Source organism: Notolabrus celidotus, chromosome 9, assembly GCF_009762535.1.
Source record: "Notolabrus celidotus isolate fNotCel1 chromosome 9, fNotCel1.pri, whole genome shotgun sequence".
Taxonomy (NCBI): domain Eukaryota; kingdom Metazoa; phylum Chordata; class Actinopteri; order Labriformes; family Labridae; genus Notolabrus; species Notolabrus celidotus.
This window is the reverse complement of record NC_048280.1, coordinates 9,436,935-9,464,449: the sequence shown is the minus strand read 5'-3', so window position 1 is coordinate 9,464,449 and position 27,515 is coordinate 9,436,935. Positions and strand designations below refer to the sequence as shown.

At 39.3% G+C, this 27,515-nt stretch overlaps 1 protein-coding gene across 1 annotated transcript in view; it reads left to right on the top strand.

Annotated features, from left to right (window-relative positions):
* Positions 1-20,410, top strand: part of LOC117818254 (transmembrane protein 132C-like) — a 55,025-nt gene extending 34,615 nt beyond the window's left edge. Inside the window, exons 2-11 of the mRNA XM_034691027.1 lie at positions 1,155-1,360; positions 8,611-8,674; positions 8,890-9,021; positions 9,266-9,343; positions 14,113-14,175; positions 15,902-16,030; positions 17,989-18,117; positions 18,239-18,535; positions 18,706-18,977; positions 19,082-20,410. Coding sequence (XP_034546918.1) covers positions 1,155-1,360; positions 8,611-8,674; positions 8,890-9,021; positions 9,266-9,343; positions 14,113-14,175; positions 15,902-16,030; positions 17,989-18,117; positions 18,239-18,535; positions 18,706-18,977; positions 19,082-19,703 — 1,992 coding nt within the window. The 3' untranslated portion in view covers positions 19,704-20,410. The remainder of the gene's footprint in view (positions 1-1,154; positions 1,361-8,610; positions 8,675-8,889; positions 9,022-9,265; positions 9,344-14,112; positions 14,176-15,901; positions 16,031-17,988; positions 18,118-18,238; positions 18,536-18,705; positions 18,978-19,081) is intronic.
* The last annotated feature ends 7,105 nt before the right edge of the window (positions 20,411-27,515 follow it).

The following is a 27,515-nucleotide window of genomic DNA, read 5'->3' as shown; positions in this document are numbered from 1 at the left end:
TGGGGCTGAAAACATAATTTATATGCTCACTTTTACACACTTGTTAACTGTTCATTTCTATGCAGTGCTATTTGGTGTTGGTAACATTTCCTCAACATGCCTAATTCAATACATAACCCATTTAAAATAATATAAATAATTCTGTATACATGGAAAAAAAATACTTGACAGTCTAGAAAAAATTGCCGTCATTGGTTTATGAACAGTGTTCTTCCTCCATGAATCCATTGTTGGTAAAACAACGTGGGATGATTTGTGTAAATGCTGTCGTCTCAATCAGTCACACAGCCGGGGGGGTGAAAATGAAACTGACTCAAATCCTAGTTTTCCATTGTTCTGCCTGTCGGATTGCGTGTGAGGGTGCTGTCCACTTTCTGAAATACAACCATAATAATCCAGTGTCTACATGCATTTCATCTTCTGCCTCAGATTCAGTCTAATTGGGAAAACAGGTTTCTAAAAGTGGATCTGTACATTTCCATAATCAGAGAAACAGCGAGCATGTAATGGTGCATTTAAGGACAATACGTTATTTCAGGTCAGGTCAGGCAAAAAAATATAAACATACAAGACAGAATGGGAAAACTGAGAGGGAAACAAAAGGAGAATATTTAACTTAACAAGATAAAGTCTGTTATGTTTTGATAAAGAGAATGTATTTAATGTTTGTATAACCGAGCAGGATTGGGCTGTTATGGTGGAACATTTGAAAAGACGAATGATTGTATTGTGAATTACTGTTGTGCATAAAGTGCATGTAAGACATAGCTTCAGATTTGTTAGATGTGACAGGAGCTCCTGGTTATTAACAAACCTGAAATTCCCCTGACGTGGTAAAAAGGATCTACAAAACCATATAATTAACCTTCTGTTCAGGGCCCTTTGCAGAACACTTTCCCAGAGTGCCTCAGAAAATGAGTTAAAACATAAGCGATCAGCGACAAAATATCATATCTGCTGCAAGAGCATGAATCCTCTGATGAAAACTGGCTCCGGGCTGTGCTTAAGGAATGCACGACACAAGCTGCATCTGATTCTATGGAAATCACCAAGTTCAGTCTGTGTGAGGTCATTCACAAATGTCACACTCTGCATGCACATTGTTCCAATTTACCCTGAACTCATTTTCTCCTCTCATCTTTTGTTCTCTCCAGGTGTCTCCTAACTGCGACCAGGTTTTGGTGAATGGGAAAGAGATGCGCGGTCGACAGTCTCTGGCAGTAAACTTCACCTACCTGCACCTCTCTGCTCAGCTGCTGCTCACCGTCTGGGTGCCGAAGCTTCCTCTGCAGATAGACGTGTCTGATACAGAGCTGAGCCAGGTTAAAGGCTGGAGGGTCCCCATCGTCACTAACAAGAGGTAAGTTACCAGCAGGACAGTACGTGAACAACCAAGGGAAATAGGAGTATAAGTTTGAATTTACCTAAAACAGACAAAATTATGTAATAAAGGTAGTTTTGCTTCATACATGTCCTTGATTTCTTTTCTTTTTAGTGGAATGTAACTTAAAGCTCCTGTGTGAAGCTTTTTTGCATCAAATTTGGCGCCCCCTCTGAACACAGTGGTACCTTTCATCTCTTTACCGATCTTGTCCTGATGAAAGAAACTTCCTCATGCTGTCTGTTAACACTCAAACGTATCACTCTCCATGAATCTATGCTGTGGAAAATTAAGCAAAGAGCTTTTCTGCTGTATGCTCTAATGTAGGGGTTCCCAAACTTTTCAGCTTGAGATCCCCCAAAAAAAGGTGCCAAATTTTTCGCAACCCCCACTGTTTTTCAAAGTGATTTAATGTGGCTGCAATTAGCTGGCCTGCAGAAAATGCGTCTACCTATATGAGCATGTGACTGTGTTTCCTGTGCTGAAATTAATTAACCCACTGCTGCTGATGCTTTTGATGATGAACTGTTCACTAACCCAAAACTTAGGAGTCATCTGGCAAAAAGAAAGGCAGAAAACTCATTACACTTTCTATTTTCAAGGTTTTATTTCAAGGTTAGCTACTATTTTTGTTGATATTTTTTTACTATAATGGTTAAAATGTACTATTTTTAGATAACTTCAAAACAATTCTGGAAGACATCTCACAACCCCCCATTTGTGTCTCGCGACCCTCCAGGGGGTCCTGACCCACATTTTGGGAACCCCTGCTCTAACTCACTACTGACGCCTACCCTGCAGCGCTGGTTACATTTGTTAAAACTTTGTAGATAGAAATGACCAGTATTGCAGATTGTGTTGTTTGCTTTTGTAGGTCATTAAGAGGCATCAGTATTAATTTCAGCCTATTTCACAAGCAACAAAAAAATCCTGCCATGAGCTTTAAACTTGTTTCATTCTTCTTCTTTTTTTTTACTCAGAATGACATTTTAAGTTTGAACTATGAGTAAGTTATTCCTGCTTTCTGTTGGAGAAACTGCAATGACGGCCCTCATCAAGCCTTTACTCTCTTACTTTAATCCTGAAGCGGTGTAATATTGTGTAACATCATGGCACTGTGGAATCACTACAGATAAACACACGGCAGAGTTTCACACAGACACACTCTGACACACACAGTGCTGTTCCACCGGTTCTCAGTGATCCTGTCTCGCCTCTGTAACACATCTGCTACTACCTCTGATGCTCGCACATGTAGCGGTGGGGCGACTTGCACCCACCATTACCTCTCTGTGACAGTCAAAATGAAAGCGCGACGTTATAGAGGCGTTAATATCTCACCTTGAGCTGGTCTTCTGATAAGGGCTGTTGTTAAAAAACTACAGTATCTCGAACACTCTAACCTCTCCTGAGCATTTATGGGGTTAGTTATCAGCTGACTTATACTGATACCAATATTCTGTTTCTACAGTAAGCTAATGTCTCTCATTATCTCTGTTGCTGGTTTATTGGTCTTTCAGTCAGACAACTCACGTTTACTTAAATAAGTTTATTGCAGCATACAGTATTGTGTTTGGTGTGTGGGCTCCGAACTTCATTACTCCTCGTAGAGTATTTAAATCCAGACATTAGGAGCAATGAGATAGGACTAACCCCCTCGGAGCCCGCAGGTGGAAGCCGGGGAGGAGGTGGGGACGAACTTCACACAGCACTGAGCAGAACAGCAGGAACACTGGCAAGCAGAGGCAGAGACAGGGAGACTTGCAGTTTAAATAGACCGCCGAATGAGGATATTGAGATCAGCTGATGGAGAGGTGGTGACGTGTCAGTATGAATGAGCGCAGCTCGAGTTGTCTGCCTGAACTAGCTTGCAGGCGGCGCTCCATTTCTCATTTTTATATGATCAATGTATGCCAAAAGAGGAGGGGGAGTTTTTGTATCATTTAAAAACTTAACTGGTTGTAGTACAGAACCAGCACATTGATTTCTATTTGACTAGCATCTTGCTCCACAAAAGGAATCATATAGTTTGTAATAATCTATTTCTTGTGTGAGTGAGGCCAGTTACAAAGATTATTCTTGTAGCAGCCTCAAAATTAGTAGTACTTACTCTTCTTCAAGTGTTAAAGTCAGCTCTTTTTCTTTTGTAATGTACAAATTATGATGAACTAGGAAAGTTATTGTCTCATAAAATTGCTGAAATGTGGTGCCCAGATGAGCAAAACTGGAATAGCCGTAAAGAAAAAGCTTGACGTGTTTAAGCGTTCTAGCTTTGTCTGAAAGCCTGGAGAAGACAAGATAGTCTGTTAAATTAGTATTAATGCAGAGTGGATATATACATGTATGTATGACATCAGAATAATTAAAGAAACGTCAAACATGTACACCTTCATCAGCATAAACCAGCAACATCAGACAAAAAAGCTCCAATCTGGCTGAACTTCTGTGGCAAGAATTATAACAGCGGAAACATTCATACAGACAATTAACAACCAAGAACTTATTTCTTATCAAGACTGTAGTTTGTTAAAAGCTTCCTGACTACGTGTGAATGCAGAAGCTACAGGAAGAGCCAGATTCCCTTTCAGCCTTGACTGCAGCCACTGACTTCTTCTGCTGGAGCACATTAACGTTTATTACTTCCTCAGCACACAGCAGTGAGAAATAAAGATAGTGTGTGAGTCACTCTTATAACTTATGTGTCGTATGACGAATGTACAAGATACCTATTCTTATTTTTAAATAGAGAAAAGAATGAATGAATCGACTAAACGTGTGTGTGTGTGTGTGTGTGTGTGTGTGTGTGTGTGTGTGTGTGTGTTTGTGTGTGTGTCTGTGTGTCTGTGTGTCTGCGTGTGTGTGTCTGTGTGTGTGTGTGTGTGTAGCTGTGTGATATAGTGCTTATTGAATGAAGCAGTTGAGAGCACATATTGTTCCAGCCGGTCTATAATTTCCAGTGAGGTCAAGTCCTGCCGGTCTATACCGATGACAACTATTACAGCTTTAGCATCATAGCCACTGAATGAAGCCTGCATTCACTTAAGCACGCACCTATAACACCCCCCCCACACACACACACACACACACACACACACACACACAAACACACACCCACCCACACACACACAAACACACGCATGCACAGACATCCTCTCTAAAGGTTGACTATTATTGTAAGGAGTTCACTTCTCTGGCTCTTTGTGAGTAACTGTCACTTAACTTTCCATACTTGTGTGTGTCTGTGTGCGCATGATTGTTTTTGTCCAGATTTTTGTGTGTTTTGTGTGTTTGTGATGTGAGTGAGGGAGGGGAGGGTGAAGGAATAACAGGATAGAGAGGATAAAGAAGAACTACAGCACAGAATATGAACTGGCAGTGTAGAATATAAAGTGTAATTTGCCTTCAGGGCATTTATCTTTCCTGTAGCCTGCAGTCAGAATGAAAATCTCAGCTGAATATAATACAGGAGAAAATAATTATTGTAACAAAAATGAACTTCTGGTAAGCCAACTCCTTACTAAATCGTTTTATATTAACTTCCCAGAATTCTGTACAGTTATTGCTTTGCCTTATTTGTCACAGTGTGTGTGCTCAGCCTTATTTGTCACATGTTTAATCTCATGATGTTCTTTATTTAAATTGTCTCTGTTTCAGCAGAGGAAGTATTTTTAATCAAATCTGGTGAAAATTCAGCCCGTGGGTCAGAGATAAAATGTATTAAGATAGACGGAGAGGGGACTCCTATGCTTCAAATAAAAAAAACAGTCTTAAGGATGCTTTAATAATATGTGTTGAGAATATTTTCATTGATTTCTTTTAGCTAATGCACTTACTGGAAGGAAAAAATATGCACATGTAGTGTGAGTGTACATCACTTTGCATGTACATGCAGTTCTGATTCACATTTTACCGTAATATTTGGAATAGGTATATATCATAAGATGCAGATTTTGAGGGAATCTCCCAGAGGAAAAAAGGTTAACACTGTCTTCCTACACCATTACATTCACCACCGTCTACAGAGTGCAGTTTTTCTACAGCTGTGTAGCTTTTTCTAGTACCATCTGCTTTCGCCATGAGGAGTCTGCAATTCTGCAGTTCTAGGGGTACGGTAGTTGAGCTGTGAAGTACAGACTCACTGCCCTCAACTAATTCACCCAGTGGGATGCCACACCTACCTCTGGTCACTCACTGTCTTAAAACAAAGAGTCTTTTCAACCAAACCAGACATCTACAAGTTTTATTTACTAAACAGTTGTCTTCTTTAAAAGCATGACATTTTGCCTGTGCAATAACTAAGCTAGTAGACAGTTCCCATAGTGTATATATGTATAGTTATTATATTTTATTATTTATATTTTTTTACCTTACATTATGATCCGATGAGGGAGAAAAACTTCCAGCCTGGTCAGCGGCTCTTACAGTCATGCCAGCGTATGTTCATGATGAAGCTTTAGTTAATGTAGCACAATTAAGTACTGTAAGACAACAGTACCCCTGCGCTTTATAAAGGAATACTAGTTCCACTGACATACAGCAGACAGCCCTCCTTTGAGATGATTATAAAAGGTGTTTTAAATGCATTTTATGCACAGACTTTGAGGTAAAATTCAGAGGATTTTGGGGCCACGGCAGAGCTATGTAATTGTATTGTGCTGGTCTTGTTACACAAATAGAACACAGCACGGCGGCAACCCTCTGCGACCCAAGCTTCAGTAATGATTGTGGACACTAAGGGTTGCTTAATCATTAGTATCACCCCACGGAATTTTTTTTTTGGCAACATGGTGAGATGGTCCCTCTCCATCTAAGTGTGTTAGGTCTCTCTCTCCTTCTCTCTCCCTGTCCCTTTGTATATCCTTATGTAATCTTTCTTTCACTTTCTCTTATTTATTTATTTATTTATTTTTTGGCCCACCTAGGTGTGCCCTCTTTTACAGAACATGATATTAGCTGCCAATAAAAGATAGGCCAGAGTTCTAAGAGGGATGGTGATGGTTGCATGCACACAGTCACAAGCACAGAAGAAAAAGGTTTTCTTTCTTTTCTTTTGCTGCAAGAATAAATTGCATTAATATTTGACAGTTTGTGACAAACATGACACAAACCAGAAATATATATGCAGACAAGAGAAAAGAGAAAGAAAAGAGAAAGAAAAAAAAAGAGAAAAAAAAAAGAGAAAAAAAAAAAAAAAGTTATTGTATTGTGCTAAATATATTTCAATGTGCATGATCGACTCATACTTTAGATCACAAAATGTTAGGTTCAATCAAACCTTCATCTGGATGATAGCCAACATTTTGTCTTTGCTCTGAAAACTTTAATCTAGTGCACATTCATTATTCAGAGTCAAATGTGATTTCTACATTAGCTACTCACGTGTTCAGGTGTGAACAGTTACCCAAATAAAGACGTATTATGTGGTTTAGGAGCTGTAAATACAATATAAAGATGGACATACAGTTGAAGCAAAAGTTTTCAGATTTAGATACGAAGCTCTTAGGTCCACATCTTCTCTCTCTCTTTGAAAGCTTACCTGTGGTCTGTTTTGTTTGATGCATTTGTGAATGTGTGGTAATGTGTGGTCATGTGTGGGCGTGTGGGCATGTGAACACATGTGAACACATGTGAACGCATGTGAGTGTGTGTGCTCAGCCATTTAATTTATATCTGTGTTTCTTCTGCTCCCCATCTTGTTGTCCTTCCACTCTGTGCTGCTGGGACTATTTTTCAATTTTGTCAATTTCTGCTCAGGTAGACACAAGTCGGTGTGCACTCACTCACTCACTCACTCACTCACTCACTCATACGCACACACACACACACACACACACACACACACACACACACACACGCATACACACTTCTATCTTGCCTAACCACTGTCGCACAGAATGAAACACAGGCACTATCAGACGCACACTCTGACACATATGCACCAGGGGCTGGAGAATGGAAAGAAAATTCCTGTAATATCACCTGGGTTTCACACTAAGGGACACAAAAGTAGTAATGTGTGTATATATTTGTGTTTGTTTGACTGTAACAGCCAGTGGGAACCTGCCTGCGTGTTATATTGTGTAGATGTGACACAGAGGGAGGGAACAAGAATGTGTGCGCTTTGTGTGTCTGTGTATGAGATGGAGAAAAAAGACAAGGAGTGATGGAGGGAGAGAGGGAGGTTGTGTGTTTTTGCAGGGATGGTGTGTATAACACTCTGGCTAGTGTGTCTTCTCAGAATCAGGTCTCCTCATGATTAACTCTTTTTATATATGTATATATATTTTTCAATTGAATTTTAGATATGTTTCATTGTTTACCTTTTAGTTTTTAAAAAGGGGGCGGGGCTTGTTATCTAGGATGAAATGGAACATATTTTAAAAGCTAACCCAAACTCTAATGCAGATGAATACAGCAACTAGAAGAACTACTGTGCTGCCATTTTCAAGTCAACAAAGGCAGTGGTTTCCAAAGTGCCAGTCGGGACCCCTGGGGGGTCGGGATACACTGATGGGAGGGTCTCTAAATGCCTTTCAAAAACAAAAACGATTTAATATTGTGTATTTTATCCATAATTATAAAAATATGTTCAAAAGCAGTGGTTATATTTTGAATAAAACATGCAAATATTTTTTTTTCAAATCTGATTTTCACGTTTCATTGTTACCCCTGAGGTGATTGAGCCAGATTAACAACAGTATCAGGAGCAGCTGTAATTTACAGCGATCTGTGTCATCTTTATTTTGCGAGTCAGAGGCTGAAAAGTTTGGGATCCCATGATCAAGGAAGGAACATAGAAAATGCAAGCCGAGTCCTAACTGAGATCATTGAAGCGGTTTCATCTCACTGAATTACACCATGTTCCTGCTTTTTGATCGTGTCCTCTCCAGATGCATTCACAAGGGGGGCTTTCAACAGTCCAGCTTAAACTGTAACTTAAAAACTCAGCCACAGACAGTATTAGCAAAAAAACTAAGCTCAATGTCGGTTGCGTTTCAAGTGATTTATTCAAATAGGCATCCCAAGAAATTCTTATTGTGCGACTGAAGTGTTTTAAAAGTGTTTCAGTGGGATTAAAAGATGAAGTCTCTTTTCTCTGACTGAGAGTGTAACCTAGAGCAGAGATTATACACTAGATTACCCGGGGCTCAGTGTAGAGTATAAAACTGGCATTTAATTACAAGATTATCTCATCCTGTCTCTCTTTCATATATCTCCTTTCCTCCCAGACCTACCAGAGACAGTGAAGATGATGAGGATGATGAGAAGAAGGGCAAAGGCTGTACCCTGCAGGTATGATTTGATAAGTTTGCGTATCACAGCCTTCAGGGAATTCTTGGATGACTATATCTATATGGAATGTTTAATTTCAGTGGGATTAAGATATAGTGTGCAGTTCTATTGTGTATTTTCTTCCATGAGTTAACTCACATGCTAACACAGGGACATAAGAACCCACTTAATGGTGAAGGATTAGAGCCTCATGTGACTTTCTCTTGATGTTCCAGTACCAGTATGCCTTGGTGCGGGTCCTCACACACTTTGTGGCAGAGCCCTCTGATCCAAGAGGAGAGATGGTGTACATGTTGGGAGCAGACTGGCAGGCGGATATCACTCATTTGGTGTTGGACCAGCTTAAAGTACGTACAAACTCTCACCATATTAAATTCCCTCAGAGGAATTGAGTTCAGTATTTTTGGAAATAATCTGTCTCACATTCTAAGTGACGGATGAGGAGGATTAAAATACTTTCATGTCTAGCAGTGCTTTAAAACAACATTTCTATGCACTACTTGTCCATGACAAAAGCACAGGGTGTAAAGATCAGACATAAATAATATTTAAGTGCTGACTGACAGATGTTTTGTTTTCTGTACTCCACAGGTAGAAGATCCTCGCATTGCCAGACTGATAGATGGACGTATCTTGATAGGGCGGGACCTCGGGATCACAACGATACAGGCATGTACCCTCTGCTGTAAACGCAGCTTTATACAAGTGATCAAGCCTGCTCTTTGTCGCATTACTAAAAGTGTTGCTGCCTTACTTTTCATTTAAGCAGTGAAAATATAACTTCATAACACCTCTTAGGGAGGAAACACTTTAATACCTCAAAAATATGCTTCAATAGAGTCAGAGATTCTTCTCTGTTTCAACTTTCAACATAGAGAAATGTCCAAATTTTTATTTTGCCTAAAATGGTTGTCTGCTCAATGGCTTATCAAGACTTATATTTCATAAAAGGAAAGAATTATGCACATTTGTACTTTTGGGAACATATAATATAAGATTGAAATATTTAGGGGATTTATTTCTCTCAGGGCTGTTTCCCTCAAAGTCTAAGAAACATCTAAATCACATTAAAGTCCTTACGTAATCATAGTCACTGTTTCTGTAGCTTTTATTTATGGAATAACATCCTCATGTTCAGGTACAACAGAAAAGGCTACCTGACTAAATCTTTAGCAGTACTCTAAAAATATTTAAAAACATGTTGTCATTGGCTGCTGTTATTATCATGATCATCATCAGGTGTCCAACCAGCTTGGGTGGGTGTGATGGATCTGTAGTAGAAAGTAGAGTTGATCTGAAGGGACTAAGTTGCTTGACTATCTGACAACTGTTAAGGTGAGAAAAAAAACTCAGAAATAAGTCCAAATTAAGCACAATTTATATAACACGTCTAACTAAGGGATCACAGAGTCTGAGGGTAAACGATGTCAAGGTTTACAGATTGGTCCAAGTCAGTAGAGCTAGCAGCAGGTCTACATAAATCATTTAACGAACTAGAAATTCTGTTGTTGGCTTGTGATGGTGACAACGTTTAATCATTTGGTCCACTAAGCGCACACATATGTAGTTAAAGGGGCCATAAAGCTCATTCTGGGATGGAGTCAGGGGTAATGAATGAGTCAAAAATTCAGTATTCTCATCTTGGAGACCAGAGTATGATTCTCATGTTAAAGCAAAACCCATCATTCACTTGTTTAAAGTTACTATCTGATGCACTTGTGCAAAGTAATTCTAACATAAGTAGTCTACTTCCCACTTCCCTGCGACTTTGTCTGGCCAATCACAGAGCAGCTGTGTGTAATGTGGCTTCAGTGGAACAGTACATCCACAGATGATGGTTAATGGTCAATTAGAACACCAGTCTGTCTTTGAATGTTCTTCATCGCCTGGGCTCAGGTGTTCAAAAAGTAGAACCTGGATGGTTTTACAAAGATCACCTGGATGGGTGAACCTGATCCACTTACAGATAATTTAAAATGACCTTATCCAGATTATAGAGCTGTTGGAGGGTATTCCATGGTTTAGGAATCAATGCCCCTAAATCATGGAATACCCTCCAACAGACTTTAGAGATGATATCTATTCCCTCTTTTGCAGTTTAAGACTCCGATCTCTGACCACAGTGTCTTAAATTGTATTTGTTTTTATGAATCCATTTTTTTCAGACTGATTGTGTGTTTGTTTCATTGTTTCTGATGTGCTTGTGATCTCGACAGCATTGGAAAAGAGGGAAGCCTTAATATCTTTTCGAGAATAAATAAGGATTTTGAATACTAATTTTCAACCAAAAATGCATTTTTTTCTGTTTGTGATTTTAGTGTATATTTTTGAGCTAAAATGGCACTTTAACAAGGCAATTGTGTGTTCCATATTTGTTTGAACATTGATGCAAGTATAAGAACATGCTAGGAAACACTTGCATGAAACATTACATTATTGTGTGAAATAGTGTGGAAACTTGTTACAGAAGAAAACAACCTGTTATATGACTGATTCATGGTGTACAAACCAACAATGGTATCACATTAGAGGAATTCAGAAAACAAATTTTAAAATTAATATTTATGACTTCCTGTTCAACCAATCTGAAGAAAAAAGGTTGAAAATGTCAGATTATATAAAGCACGGTGTAATTTGGCAAACTTACATTACAGCCATAAGCACTCCAGTAATGTTACATAATCTTCTCCTCTTCCTCTTCTGCGGTTCTAAGCCTTGACTGTAGCCTCTTTACACAATTAGCCACAATTAACTGTCGGATTTTGCCCTGACATCTCAGTGTGATGTTCTGCAATTATACACAAACATACTTACTTTGGCACACAGTGAACACACTTGCCGCTCCCTGAATCCCAATAAGCCGGTCCATTGTGAATAAAGTGACAGTGGAGGACAGTCCTGTGGCTTACTGTCTTCTTCTACTGCTGTACTGAGGCAAAATCACTTCATATGTCTTCAAATTTAATGCAATTTATGTAATTTTCTATCCCGTTATGTAACATCTCCATCTTTCATGTAACAGTATAGCTATATATTTTTGTGATCCAGGATACAATTTCATTCTAAGTGCTTAAATTTGCATGATTGCTCTGAGAAGTGTGTTGTGCGTGCGTTAAAAGTGGTTTGGCATGAAGCAGTGGGAGGATGTCTTGGGGATTTTGGGGAACAGCTGAGTGTGTGTTTGCATCCATTCAACTAGGGACTACTGCATGCATGCACGGGTACACACACACACACACATGCTTGCACGCATTCAGACAGCTGTCCTCTGTTTGGGGAGCCAGGAGAGAGAATTTACCCAGCATTCCCATCCAGAAGCCAGAGCCGACAGCCGTCATTTGATAGTTTGACATTTCAATTTTACCCCCCCAGCTACGTCTCCCGGAGCCTCACCTCCTCCTCCTCTCCTCCCCTGCCTCCCCTTCCCTCCCTCGCCCCGAGTCTCTCTTTCTTACCCTCTTATTCTGTGCCTTTCTTGAAGAGCAATCCCAAACCCGTCAATCATTGCATTTTGTTACCTCGCTGAGGGTGGGATTGAGTTTGACGCCCCGACACGTTCACTGAGAGATTTTCTTTGTACACCAATCAGATCTGCCTGTCCTCCTGTCGCCGGGCGAAGTAGTACACTACAACAACGGGCCTCCTAATCTCTATCACTGTCTGTCTGCTGCTCTTTCTCTCTGTCAGTTCCTCAATCTCTTTTGGCGCTCTGTCTCTCTGCCCCCTCTCACTCTCTGTCCTCCTCTATTTGTCATCATCCCTCTCTCTGACACCCACTCCATTTATTTCTCTCTTGCTTGCTGTCTCTCACTTACTCTCTCTCTCTTCTCTTCTCATTCACTCTCTTTCGGCCCTTTAGTTGTGGCCTTGTGGTTTTTTTTATGCCGAGTTATCTCAGTTTAACGCTGACGCTCTGAAGCACAGCTGTGAGACAGACATGAACAGTGGATGTATTTGTGTTTTTGTACATTTCAACCACTGACTAGATGAAAAGATGGACAACACATCCACACCCATTCCGGTTGTATAATAGTAAAGCAAAAATACCCCCAAAATTTGGTGATGACATGTCACCAGAGGACATGGAGCTCTTCTCTGTGCAGAGCGTATCTGCTCATAGAGATGTGGTACATACAGTAGGTCCTGCCATTTCTCTAACCACACAACATACGCTCAGCCTCCATCTCCTTCATTGCGTTGCACTGCTATGATGTCACGTTGGCAGGCTACACCATGTGATTCGCTGTCGTATTCAAACCAGATGCGAAAGATCGAGCTATTCGTGTGTACAATTCGCGTGTCAAAATCACGCATACATGAGTGCCCAAGATGCAAACAACTTACCAGAAAATTCAACCTCCACACTAACTTTCCTCAAAGTGAGCGCCTGTTTATTGCTGTTGCCATAAAAAGTAGGTAGAGTCACAAAGTTTGGGGAAGGTCCACAGAGATGTAATATTTTGTCTATATATTCCAGATGAATTTATCTCCGCCTGTCCGAACATCCCATCATAGGTCATTATCGCAGTGCAAATGATTCAGTGATCAGATTTCGCAACTCTCACAAATTCATTTGCACGTATAATTTGTTTCATTCACGGGTTTAATTTGCGCCATTCGTGTAACAAGACAATAACTTGCGTCTATTCGCGTCTTTACATTGACTTTACATGTAATTTTGGAATGAACGCCCCATAAGTGTACAATCAGCACTTCAAGCATGAAAACACTGATCGAAATACATCATATCCTGTGTAATCAGATGAACAGCAGAACAGCATAAAGTGGTAAAGTCAACCCATCTACTGACCATAATGTTTGGACATCTGTCACATGTTTTTGTTTGTCTGTGTGTCCATGCCTATATGTTCTCTAAATTGAACAATAATTGCCAGTCACTTCAGCCCAAAGCTCTGACAGAGGAGCAGTGAGAGCTGGTAAACATTACAAGGTTGAACACATTTCTGTCACCTTCAGAAAATAATCACTGAGACAGAAACTAAAGCTCTTTTATGCACATCCCTCCTGTCTTTACGAGTTCCCCATTCTTTCCCAAACGCTCCCTAATTTCTGATAACTGATCCATAACATCTTGCTTTCCTCAAAGTCATCATTCTGCAACATTTGAAGCACAAGCTGTCACCTGTCAGACATCAAGCTTGTCATTAATGCACTCGCTGTTTTGAGCTGGATTTGGCAGCAGCTGAAGAAACAGAAAACAGTCACTTTGATTTTTAGGATTTTTCCACAAAAGAACCAGCAAACACCAGAAGTTAGAGCAAGCAGAACTATCACAGAAAGCTTATTCTTAAAGGAAACATTTTATTTGTGCAATGTAAACTCTTCTGTTAGTATAGTATTGCTGATGAATGAGGAATTACATTTGTTTTTGATCTTATTTAACATCAGTTTGACTGTTATTTGACTTTTCTTTTCAGGTTCTGTCCCCGCTGTCTGATTCTATCCTAGCAGAGAAGACTGTTACAGTTCTGGATGACAAGGTAAAATAAAGTGATGCTTTACTTTATGTATTTGGGCTAAAGGCCACTTTAATTGGCATTTATATGAAAATATATTGTTCTTAAACTACATGTTACATGGAAATTATTGTCTCCCAAGAGTAGGTGGTAACTGTGCTGCTGTGTTTATCAGAAGAGATGTCAATCTCAAACTTTCTAGTGATCATGACAAAAAATAAACCATGTCTTAATCAAGTCTGTAAATATTTCCTAGGCTTCTGTTATTGTTATCTTGTATTATTATAACCAGGGGTTAAATTGGTCTGGGGCTGTCTGGTACATACAGCCCAGCACACTTCCTCCACCTGTATGGAGACAGTACAATCAGTTCCAAATAACAGGGATGACAGTATTTTTTACCCGGCTCTGGATGAGCTGCTTTCACTGGCAGGCTCCAGGGAGGAGCTGATAAAAACTGCGAAACTTGTATTACATCTGTCAACAGTGGACTTCACAATTTTTTTTTAAAAGTGTCCCCTTCTCATCTGGCTCATCATATATTTGAACAGATTTGAGCTCTGAGAGTGAAGGTGCCGACAGCTCATCTCTGCAAAACAAGAGCAAACTGCCCAGAGCTGTACACTCTATGGCCTTGTTAGTGAAATATGCTTTGTGAATCACCCATGCTTCTGGGTGCTGTCAATGGCCACAATATGGTCTCGGTGAATGTGCATCAAAGTTTATAAAGATTTGAACTATTTATTCTCAAATCAGTCCTCAGGGAACAAATGGTTCTTTTCTCCTAGACCAGTGTTTTTCAACCTTTTTTGAGCCAAGGCACATTTCATACATAAAAAAAATCCTGAGTCACACCACCAACCAAAAGTTTTACAAAATGACACATTTAGTCTTTCAATATATGAATGTATTTATCTGAGAGAGGGACTTCGGCTACTTCTTTCACTGTGTCAGGGCAAAGCATCTTATTTACAATAGCTTTTGCAGGTAGTATTATTGTCCCTGCCACAGTGTGTGGCTTTCTTAATTTGGCTAAGAGTTCAGCTACTAAGTAGCTAGCTTTGAGAGCTCTCGCAGTCACCGTTGTAGTTTTTTCTCAACCACCCCTATTACGCTCTTCATCCGGGTTAGAATTTTGTCCAGGGCCCTGTTTGGAGTTTCATTTTTCCTTTTTTTTTTTTTTATGATTCATAGTTTATTGTTATTTTCACAGTAAACAAGCACAAACAAGCAGGGGCACCCTGAACGGCAAGGGCCACCTAGAACTAAAAAAACAAAACAATAAAATTACATACACACATATACAAATAATAATCATAACAACAACTTCATTTTTCCTTTTTGAATATTTATCCATTGCTTTTGTACGTCTACGTCTTGTCACATACACCTCACACGCATCATTAATTCTATTGTCTTAAATTAACAAGGTCATTAGTGTGCTTCATTGCCACCCAGTGCGTGGGGAGCGCAGGTCAGTACATGGACAAGGACTGAATTACTCCGCCAGTCACTACACTGCAGGCACAGACGCACTACATGGCAAATTATTTGCAGGATATGAATAATACTTTTTTGGAATAACTAAGTGAAATTTGATAATGTCCCACGGCACACCTGACGATCTGTCACGGCACACTAGTGTGCCACGGCACAGTGGTTGAAAATCACTGTCCTAGACACTAAAAGGGTGTAACATTTCCATTGGCTGTTTAAACGAGTGACCAAGAATATCTCTCTCTTTGTGTAGGTCACCATCACAGATCTGGGGGTCCAGCTGGTTGCTTCTCTGTCCCTCAGTATGACACCCAGTCCTGGAAATAACCAAGCTATACAGCTAACCACCACAGCTACAGACCTGCTACATGCGCCTAAACAGGTACGGGATAATACAGCTACACATACACAACAAAAAAAACAAAAATATCTCAGTCATCGTTTCCTCAAGGGTTGCACTAACTGAGTCTTAGAATCTCACTTCCACAAGCAGGAGCTTGTTCTATCTCTACGGTAATACCACACAGGTACCAACTCACACAGTATGAGTGTGGTGTATCACTGCTATCTGTCTCATAATCACTTTCTAATTAGGAGCGAGTCACTTTAAGGCTTAAGCACTACTTAGCTACAGTTTCAACCACCTGAGGTATACAGCAAGAAAGAAAATACTTAACATTCTGAGCTACGTGAAAGGAACTCATTTTCGGTTGAGTTTACTGATGATGCTCTAGGCTGGAAACACATTCATCAAATACAGTATGTCGACAAACACTGTGATGAAATTAACTTTTTTAATACTTTTTCTTCAATGACTAATTTACAAAGCACATAAAATCTTTAGAAAAAGCCTTCACACACACCGTACAATAACATTCACTTGCTCACACTGCTATTTGATACCAATTCCAATGCTGTATTGCTGCTTATTGTAACTTCCTGATCCTAAGGGTTGTTTTATCACTCAATATCAAGCTACTATCCATGTGTTTCTCTTCCCACTTCCTCTTCTTTCTCTTTATTTTTTTAATCAAGCAATACCCAACGTTATAATTTCTATCCAAGGGCCAATTTGCGAAGACGCAGCTCATTACAAGGAAAATACAGATCTGATCTTGCATTTTATTCAAACATTAATTTATTTCTATCAGTCTATTTTCATCAACTTCATTTACCGTTACCTGAGGCGCAATGATGCTCCCTACGAAAACAAGTAAAAACCAGATCACCAGAGGGATAGAAGAGGTACAAAGACAAGAATGGAGGAGGAGGAGAGGAAAATGACAATTTAATGTGAAAATAGAGGAAAAGAGATAAAGGGTTGTTGTTTTAGTTTAAGCTTAATTACTTTTGTAGGGAGGATCTTGCAGTGCTAGAGTCTTGCAGTACACAGTCTTTTCTGTGCACTGATTAAAGTAAACAAAAATGTTTTATCAAGGGAAATTAGTGAGACAGGTTAGCTTTAAGACGAGAACAATACACTCACTGCTGAACCTTGTTTTGATGTATGGAATACCTGCTGCTTCAAAAAAGACGGATTAAGAAGATTTCTTTTCTTTCTTATGTTGCAAAGGGAGAGATAGAAAGTGGATTAAAAAAACAGGTTAAGTCACAAAAGTGTGTTTGTGGACAAAAGGGAGAAGAGAAAGCTATCAGTGTTTACATGTTTATCTGAGTGTGTTCCAAGAGTATTATGCTATTTCTTTTCATCGTGTCCATTGTTTCCATTGTGGACATGTAAGCAGTGGATTATTCAGAAAACATATGATATTGTCAAGCATTGACCCAATGAGGAAATATCCCCTTGTCAAGTCAAGTCAGATATATTTGTATAGCACATTAGAAAGAGTGTAAGCTGGGCGCACATTTAGCCTAATGGTTAAATTGCGTGCCCATATATTCAGCAGCCGGGGTTCAACTCCAGTCTGCGGCCCCTTTCCTGCATGTCATTCCCCCATTCTGTCTGGGTTTCCTACTCTATCCACTCCCCTCTCCACTACAAATAAAGTTGTGAAATATTATATATTTATATATATATATTTTTTTTTTTTTTTTTTTGAAGGAGTGTGAGCTGATCAAAGTGCCTCACAGACAGGAACAATAAAAAAAAACAGTGAAAGAGCACATCCAAAGCCCTATGAGTGATCTATTTACAATTTTCCATGTCTTTTAATCGTTCAATCGTACTATTTGGCCTTTATGGAAACATCAAAAAAAGCTCTGATCACCAGGTCACTTGTGATAAAACTATGAAGACAGTAACAACTGTTGATACAGGTTTTCTTATTATCGGTATGTTTTTTGAATCATAGTCAAGTTTTGTTTCTTCTTTTCTTTCAGGAAGCAGCGATTAGTGCGTGGATTCAGTACAGTGACGGATCTGTTACACCACTTGATGTTTATGATTCCAAGGACTTTCTCATCTCAGCTGTGTCACTGGATGAAAGTGTCATTTCTATCAATAATCAGGTACTCACCATGGAAGTTTCTGACCAGTTGTGTTAAGCCGAGTAAAAAACCAAAGACACAAAACTATGTGAAAAACTGAAATGACCAGAAATCAAATTTTACCATCCTTCTTTTCCCTTAGGAGCAACACTGGCCCATAGTAGTGGCAGAGAGTGACGGACAGGGAGCACTGGTTCGTGTTGAGATGGTCATCTCTGAGACCTGCCAGAAATCCAAAAGGAAGAGTGTGCTGGCATCTGGAATAGGCAATGTGATCGTGAAGTTTGGAGCAAAGAGCGAGGAAAGAGGGATGGGAAGAGGTGGACCTGACTACGATGGAGGGATAGACAACAGCACCAATGATCAACGAACGAAGGATGGGGGAGAGTGGAAGTCCAACAGTGCTGCCGCAGATCGTGAGGAAGGAGCGATGAGGAAGGTAGGATACAAGGAATGAATGGATTTAATTTTTTCAAGCTTATTTATTTTTATAATTTATAGTCAATTTATGGTAACTCAGTAGGATATCCAACATAAAGAGTGTGACCATCAGAATTGCTACTTTTAGAGTAAATATGTCTTCAAATGTATGTCCTTTTTACTCATCAGGTTAGTACAACAACCAAAAGCACAGTGACACATCGTGCTTCTGGTGGAAAAGCTGCCAGTGGAGGCAGCAGCAGCCGGGGTGGAGGCCCCAACCAGGCAGGAGACTACAGTAGCTACCCAGCACAGGTTGAGGTACCAGGCACTGGTGAAAGTGAGCTGACCCAGACCACCAGAGGACTGTCAGACCTGGAGATTGGGATGTACGCCCTGTTGGGTGTGTTCTGTCTGGCAATACTGGTCTTTCTTATCAACTGTGTCAGCTTTGCTTTCAGGTACAGTATTGTTGTAAAATAGATTGAAAGAGCACTGCAGTATTGGTAAACCCTTTTTTGAAGTTTTACCACAATTTTTGAACCATTGTTGTCTTTTTCTGCAGATACCGTCACAAGCAGGTCCCCGTGTTGGAGGCAGGAGGTAACATGAACCACGCCCACGACTGGGTGTGGCTCGGCAACGAAGCTGACCTTCTAGCAGACCACACTGATCAGTGCCAGGGCGGGCTGCCTGATGAGTGCACCACCATCATTGACCGAAATGATGGAGGGTACGAGGAGAACAAGTACCTGCTGAACGGGGCTGGTAACACCTTGGTGATGAGCACCTCAATGGGCACCATTAGTAGCGGTGGTGGCACTCTAGGACACCGGGGCATTGCCCATGGACAAACCTTGCCTAGATCCATCCAAGAACCGCATCAGTGCCTTTCAGCAATCACCACTAGTGGCAAAAACGCCAGTGGCCAAGTAGAGCACCTGAATAATTCCCCCAGGGCAAAGGCTGCAGCTGCGGTTGCAGCAGCCAAACGCAAACGCGTCCAGTTCACTTCTTTTGCCACGGTTCTGCCAAATGATAATTCAGGTGGGGGTGGCCCATATTCCAACTCTTCAACCCTTGTCACCAATGGGAGTGAGGATGACATCAAGTGGGTGTGCCAGGATATGGACCTGGGTCAGTCTGAAATCAGAACCTACATGGAGAGGCTACAAGACAATCTGTGACTGATGGGAAAGAGACTGAGAAACGGAGAGGTAGAGGAAGGAGGGGGAGGATGGACAATGACTACAATTCACCTGTAATGCCTTTGCAATGGATGAAGGGAGGGAGAGAGAGAGAAATGAAAGAGCCGTGACAGGAACAAAAAGTTTGGCAGAGAGTTTGGATGAGTAATGGGCAGAAAGTTTTTGGGATGCTTACATTTAGCTCCCCTCTGGAAAGCATACTGTCTAACTAGCTCACACTCAAATCAAAGGTAGCAAACAATAAATAACAGTTTCAGTTGATTTTATATTATTTATTGTGCAAATATTGGTGTAAAAACAACAGTTAAGTTACTTGGATATAAATGTTTAATTTTAGTGTTAATAGTGGACCATATTGCAATACAGTAAATTCAGGGTATGTTATTTGGACAAACATTATTAAGCCACTGTACATTTGAATGAGGATGCCAAGAACATCATTTCAGGCATATGTTTTTCTCATGTCTGATATTGCCATTATCTGCTGTGGCTTATGATTGACCATTGAAAGATATACTTTAAGTTTATTGGCCAAGTCTTCATAAGGCTGTGCAATGAAACGCTGGTCATGATTAGCTGCGCAGCAAAGATACATTCTGTTTGTTTGTGTTTGATCACGTGACCCTTTGTCTTTGGCATTGTTCGAAAGCAAAATGTAACATTAAAAAGAAAATCTGTTACTGCAAGTAGTCAAATCTACATTCAGGCACTAGTGGGATTTTGCCATTCAGCACTGATACTGTGCAATCTCACTCTTTCCAAAACGACAGAATGTGTCAAGAGTTGGAAAAAGATTTGTTCTATAAAAGACTGTTTCTCCCTTGGATCCAGGACAGAGGCATTTAAACTTGCACAATTCCAAACAGGAAAATACTTCAGCCATATTTGAGGCTCACTTCCTGTTTCCTGAAACCTTCCAGCCAATGGCGTCTCTCTCCCTGTATTCAGAACCAATTCTGTAACCCCCTTGGACCCTCTCCTCAACTGTGATTGGACAGCAGTAGGAAACTTTTTGAACTCAAGTACACAGTGAAATACTGACTATAACTAAAAGGTGGGACTGACTGAGGTGTCTCATATTAAAGGAGACTGTTTGGGCTTTGCAAAGCCAGACTGAACACTTAAAAATGAGGATTCATTAAAACAGAAACCACATAGGCAACAAGACAGACCAAGGTACCGACATGGAGCAAACAGGATTTATTGAATGACACTACAACAATGAAAATGGAGTGACACTCTTGGTTATCTTATGACTAGATATGGATTCATGAAACATGTGTTCTCGCTGAACATAATTGTATATTTTGTTTTCCTTTGGTTTGTCTTTTTTGATAAATAGAATGTTTTATTATCTTTTTCCTAATTACATTTTCCTCATTTGGGAAGATTTTAATTGTAGCTTTTTATTTCAGAGATTTATTAAGATTTTAAGGATATATGATTCTTTTTGTTTCTCCTAGAGATCTATTTATTTAAGTTAACATTACAGAGGGTGAGGGAGGAAAGGCCAGGGGCAACGAGTGTAGACAGTAAACCTGCTGAGGAATGATAGCACATAAGAGAACAAGTGAAAGAAAGGAGATGGAACAGGCAGAGGTTGCCTCACCTTCGTTAAGCTCAGGTGACGAGTCAAGACGATCCGACAATAAATATGGAGAACTGTAAGATTGTTAAGATTGCAATATTTATTTATAAATGTGTTACTGTTTCAGAGTACACTGTATGTTGTAGATAAATAAACATGCTTCAAAGTGCTTGTGAATAAGATTGCAGGTCACTAGCCAACAATATGGTGATATTTTGTACATTTTACAGTGCAAATAAGGTACACAATACTATCTACCACCACAATGTGAAAATGATCTCATTGGTTATTTTCTAAAGATGTTCCTGTCTTTGTTTCAAGTATTGAATGGGTTCTTGTTTTTGTACAGGGGTAGGGATCAGTTGACCTCCATAATGACATGTAAAAATGGAGGGAACCCATCGTGCAACAAACTGAAAATTGCTAAAGGTTGGTGAGTCCATGTCAAGAAAGAAAACCAAACCAAATGTTAAGATGTTGGCTAGAAAACAACAGCAGAATCTGGATTACAACACAGAAACATTTCTATTTCCAACCATTTGTCTAGCAAAATATGTCTTAAAACTTTCACATGAAATCAAACAGCTGAACGATAAGGTCTGGAAAAATGAGTATAGAAAGTTTTGAAAGAGGATGGTTTGACAGGGACGAGACTCTCAAAATGGGATAACGTAACAGGCTGCACAGCCTGCACCAAAGCAATAGACATTTTGTCTGCTGATGGCAACTACGATGTATGTTCTGGACTAAAACACAATACTGGATCTCGTCTACTTTGACGTAGCTATAGGACTGCTGAGAATGGAAATTGAATAGTTGGTTTCGGTAAAAGTGTAGCAATGATCTCAGATTTAAAAAAAAAAAAACTATGATTTTTAACATGCTTGAACTGTTACACCCACTATTGTATAATTTGAAAACTGTATGGATGTCAATGGAAAATACAAGGCTATTTTTGATAATTATTATTTGGGCATTTCAGCTTTTATTTGATATAAGATGATGGAAAATGTACTGTATGTTGCCACTGTTGAAAGACTGCAATTCACAAATGCTAACCAAGCTACTCCTGAAGTTTGACACATCTCCTGAGATAGAGGTTTGGTTTCTTTGAAGTCCTTGCAGATATCACAACAGTGTTCATGATGATATTTGGTTAGGGCAAAAAAGTATTTTTTTTTCTAATGAAATCGGTTCCATAAATAAGATTCAACAATTTTTGTTTTCCACACGGGAGCACAGTTTTCTTCCACCTACCTCTCAGAGACTGTTTCCCCCAGTTAGCATGACGACTGATGCCTCTTATCATCTAGCTAACCATTTACTACAGAAAATGATCATTTAAACCATTTTTAAATGGTAGTTGTTACATTAAGTGCATTACAAACATTAAAAAAGAAATGGAATTGCAACAGGGCATTGATTAGGAACTTAATGTGTTCAGTTCATATTAAAGACAATGACTTATTTTCCATATTCAAAAGTTTATTTGAAAATGGTTCAAAACCAACCTATCAAACGTTGAATTTAATTGTTTTTAAAAAATCTGCTCATGTTAAATTTGACAGTTTTAGTATGCATTTTTGGATGCAGCGACAAACTGTGTTCACAGACAGTGGTTTTTGGATGCAATTTTGAGCCCATGCAGTGATTTCCACTACAGAGACACACCTGTTTTTACGCGGTAGTGTCTGAGTGTTTGAAGATCACAGCCATCAAGTATTGTTTTTTGGCCTTGTCTCTTTTGTACAGAGATTTCGCCAGATTCTTTGAATCTTTTAATGATATTATGTGCTATAGATGATGAAATCCCAAAATTATTTGCAATTTTAATCTGAGGAACATTATTCTATAATTGCTGAACTAATTCTAGTGGTTAGCCTTTTACCATCACTTCTGAGAGTCTCTGCCTCTCTGGAATACCCTTTTATACTCAGTCATGAGACTAACTTTTGGGAAATCAATGTAATTACTTGGGAGATGTTCTTCAAGGTTTTATTTTGTTTTACATTACACAACTTCTTCAGTGTTTTGCTGTCCCTGTCCAATGTCAAATTTCAAATTAACATATATTTTTCATCAAACAGTACAGTTTTTTAGTTTCAAGATTTGATATGTTGTCTTTGCCCTTTTTTCAATTAAATATAGGGTTAAAATAATTCGCTAGCCATAAAATTCTGTTTTTATCAACATTTTACACAGCGTCCCAACTTAAGGCTGATTTATACTTCTGCGTCTCCCCTACGCAGCAGGGGCTGACGCGGACATGAGCACCACATACTTGTGCGTCGGTGTGTCCGTGTCGCGCAGCAATTCTCCACCGAAACGCCTGAGGGCAGTGCGGTCTCTCTGATAGCCGGCCGCCTGCTTCCGGTCCCGCTACGATCTCTGTTTACTTTTCCACAGAGTTTCAGAGCGTGTTCTGTTAATCTACAGCTGATACATGTTGCTGTTTATCATACAGACATGATTACATGAAGAATAGAGAGGACGATGTCCGGGATCCTGGAAGTGTTGTAAATGCGGGAAAGACAAAGCCGCCGAGCGGACCAATCACAGAGCTTGCGGTCCGCGTCGGCTCTACGGGGAGTTACATTTTGGAGGAGGTGCACGTCAGCTACGTGCGTAGGCCACGGCGTAGGTACGGGAGCTACGCGGACCCCCGGCGTAGGGTACACCGTTGATTCAACGCAGAAGTATAAATCAGCCTTTAGATACATGTGAAGTTGCCATAACCATTTGAGAAAAAACAACCAAGTCCACTATGATGGAATACATTTTGTTGTCTTGTAATGAGACTTGAGTGAGGTGAATACTACCTTAGATCAACAATCAGTCAGTGAGGTGAATGTACAATCACATACATCCAATTTATTTCTCGCCCAATTTTGAAAAAAAAATAACAGTTTTCCTATCCATTCATAACTGATCAAGTCAGTGTACAGCAATAGTTCAACCGGCAGTAAATAACAGGACCTCTACTATGGCTACATCTGACTGTGCTGAGAAAAAACAGTGAGTAAAAGAGATTAGTTTTTATGGAGTGTAAAAGAGTGGGAGAATCACCAGGACAGCAGCATTTGTTACAGGTAGGCGAGATGTCAGTGGACATGAATCCTGACATACTTTTGTTGGTTTCTATTTTTTCTGCTATTGTCATTGTTTAGACATGGAGGCCAATAAAGACCCATAACCAAAACAGACTGCTTCTTTGTCTTGTAACAATGTTGTTTTCATTACGTGATCTGATAATCTGCTCATTAAATACTTTGACTGTTCTGATGTTTGAATCTTTAATGGTCATGTTACAGTTAGCGCAATCTCAAAGGCAGGGTATATATTTATTTGCTGAGGTTGTCTTTAAAATGCTTTTGTATTTTTTCTATTATTGTAAGCTTATTGATCACTTCTCTCTCGGGCTACTGATTTCAACTTTGTCAGCAACAATAGCAGAGGAGAAACTAATCAGCCTTGTTTTGTGAGTGTATAAAAGAAGGCCTGGGCTGCTGCTAATGCCAGTAAACAATTCCCTTAGTTTGTTTGGTCAGTTTTTCTTTGTAAAATTTCATGAATAGAAGCAATTATTAAGCATACTTATCCATTTAAAACAGAGTTTATTTTCAAGGAAAAGTGAAAACATAGAAGTATTTTGCACTAATCACTGATTAACAGTGGCAGAACCGTTTACTACAACAGGCCACATGTGTCAAAGAGGAGAACAAGATAACAGCAGCTGATTTCTCTGATGGCACTCCTTCAATCAAAGAGGAGGGACTATAAAAATCCACTTCTTACATCTTTTTGGACATTTTGATGAGCCAGGCTTGAACAGATCCAATCACCGCTGATCTCTGTCTGGTGGAGAACAATGCTGATAACAGCTGGTTTTGAATTGTGCCCAACTTAAAATGATGACAAAGAACGCAATTACTTGCCACATGCGCTGCATCACGGGAAGTTATTTGCCCAATTGTTCAGAGCTATTTCGCTTTTTTTTTTGCCTGATTTTTGATTCCTGATGCAGGCATGGACTGCTGGTCAGTTCTTAGAAATGAAGTGTTTACCCCTAAGGGCGACTTATTCTTTGAGCCCACTTCCTAGTTTTGTCGAGGCTTTAATCAGTGGGTTTGTGTAAACTGTGGCTTGGAGGCCCAGCGGGAGTCATGATGATGGAGAGTCATTTGCATGGACTGTTAATTAAGATAATACTCTGTGGCCCAATGGATTACCAGGAATAAGTATGAAATCAGATATCCGTGATAATGTTTACATTTGATCCAAAATACCTCTATCTCCCTGTGGCTTACAGCCCACCATCCGTGCGTGTTTGTATGTGTAAGGCTGTAAAAACTGGAGGAGCAGTGTGGAGGAAATGTTTATCATAGACACGGGGACAAATCATAATGTCTAATGGCAACATCAGAGTCTTTGAGGTGTGGTCAGTCAATGCCCTCTCCAAACAATTTCATCACCCTGGTCAATTCTTAACAAATGAAGTGGAAAATAGAACAGACATTACCTGCTGTGATGCTTTTTTATGTCTTTGAGGTGGAAAAACATCAGCCTCCTGAAATTGTCTTTGAAGTTGCTACAGTATTGCTCAATAGCCACTGAATAGAAGTGCAGTGTAAATCAGCATACTGTCACAGTAGAGTCATAGCTACATATCAAGACCTTCACATCTCTTTTTGAATTAAAATTCAAAACCCAGGAGGCGGATCTAATGATTGCCCTATTACTGAAAAAATATGTGCCCGGTGGGTATTGACATGGAAGCAATATTTATGCAGATTTTCAAAAAATAAATAATAACAAACATATATGTAAGAAATAATAATAATAATAATAACAAACATATATTTAGTGTAGTTAAATCTGTCCATAAATCCCCTGTGGGTGACTCTCATACTGAGTCCAGAGAGGTCAAATGTATTTTCAGACTATATTACACAAAACTCAATTAAAAGGCATATTATAGCTTATGGCCTTATATACCAAACATGGTGTCATATGTCTTCCATTCATCACTTATCTTTGCCACACTTCAAGTCTGGGGTAATGATTGATCTGCTTATATGTTGGAGAATGTGGCCCTCATAAAACGAATGGAACACCAACTGTGCCTTAAATGAAAACACACAGAGGCGTATGACTACAATTTGTCAGCAGGTATCCTCATAATGATGGTTCATGTAGTCAATTATGTCAAATAGTACAGATAGGATTATTAAAACAAATGAGATTATAATTTACTTTTAAATCATGCACCTGTTTTTATGGTATGAACTGACTAATGTCTAAATAAAGAAACATTTTCACTCATCAGCCAATCTTGTAAACATAAAAAACATGCTACCTGAAAAATACAAATTAACAGTTTTTACAAACCGTATATCATTTAGAAACACATTTCATTAAAACTCACAGATGTCTACATATACTGAAAGTTAAAAATAAAATACTTAGCTAAAGCTTTTAACAGCCTTGCTTCTCTATACATCACTGATCTCCTTTCATTTTATGTTCCAGCCCGATCACTGAGGCCCTCGAATGCTTCCCTTTTAAATGTTCCTCGTGTGTCTCACACAAACACCGGCCAGAGAGCGTTGGAACTATGGAACTCTCTGCCTCTGGACATTAAAACGGCGAGCTCTCTGAGTCTTTTTAAAAGTAAACTTAAGACTTACCTTTAAAATCTAGCTTTTAATTTGGAGTCATTCATTTTGAGCCCTGGACTGCATTATTATAATTTTATTATTTTTATTATAATTGTAACCATTACTATTTTAATCATTGCTTTAACATATATTTATCTAATTTAATTATTTATTTATCTATTTATGTCTTGTATTCTTTATCTGATCTTGTTAGCGCTACCCTATTTTTAACTTTTCTTTCCACTATTACTTATTTTATTTTTAAGTATTTTATTTATAATCATTTCTTTTATAATTTTACCATTGATGTTGTTTTTAGTCTCTGTTATTATGTGAAGTGCTTTGGGCTGCATGTTTTTATGTATGAAAGATGCTATATAAATAAAGTTGAGTTGAGTTGAGAGACGTAGGTGCCAGTATTATAAGTGCATTTTTCTGTCATTTCTAATAAATAGATAGGGTTTAAAAAATCCGTCAAACAGCGCCCCTCTGGGTTCGCATCATAGTGCAATGGCAACAGACTCGTTGTGGTCGAAGGTGGTACTG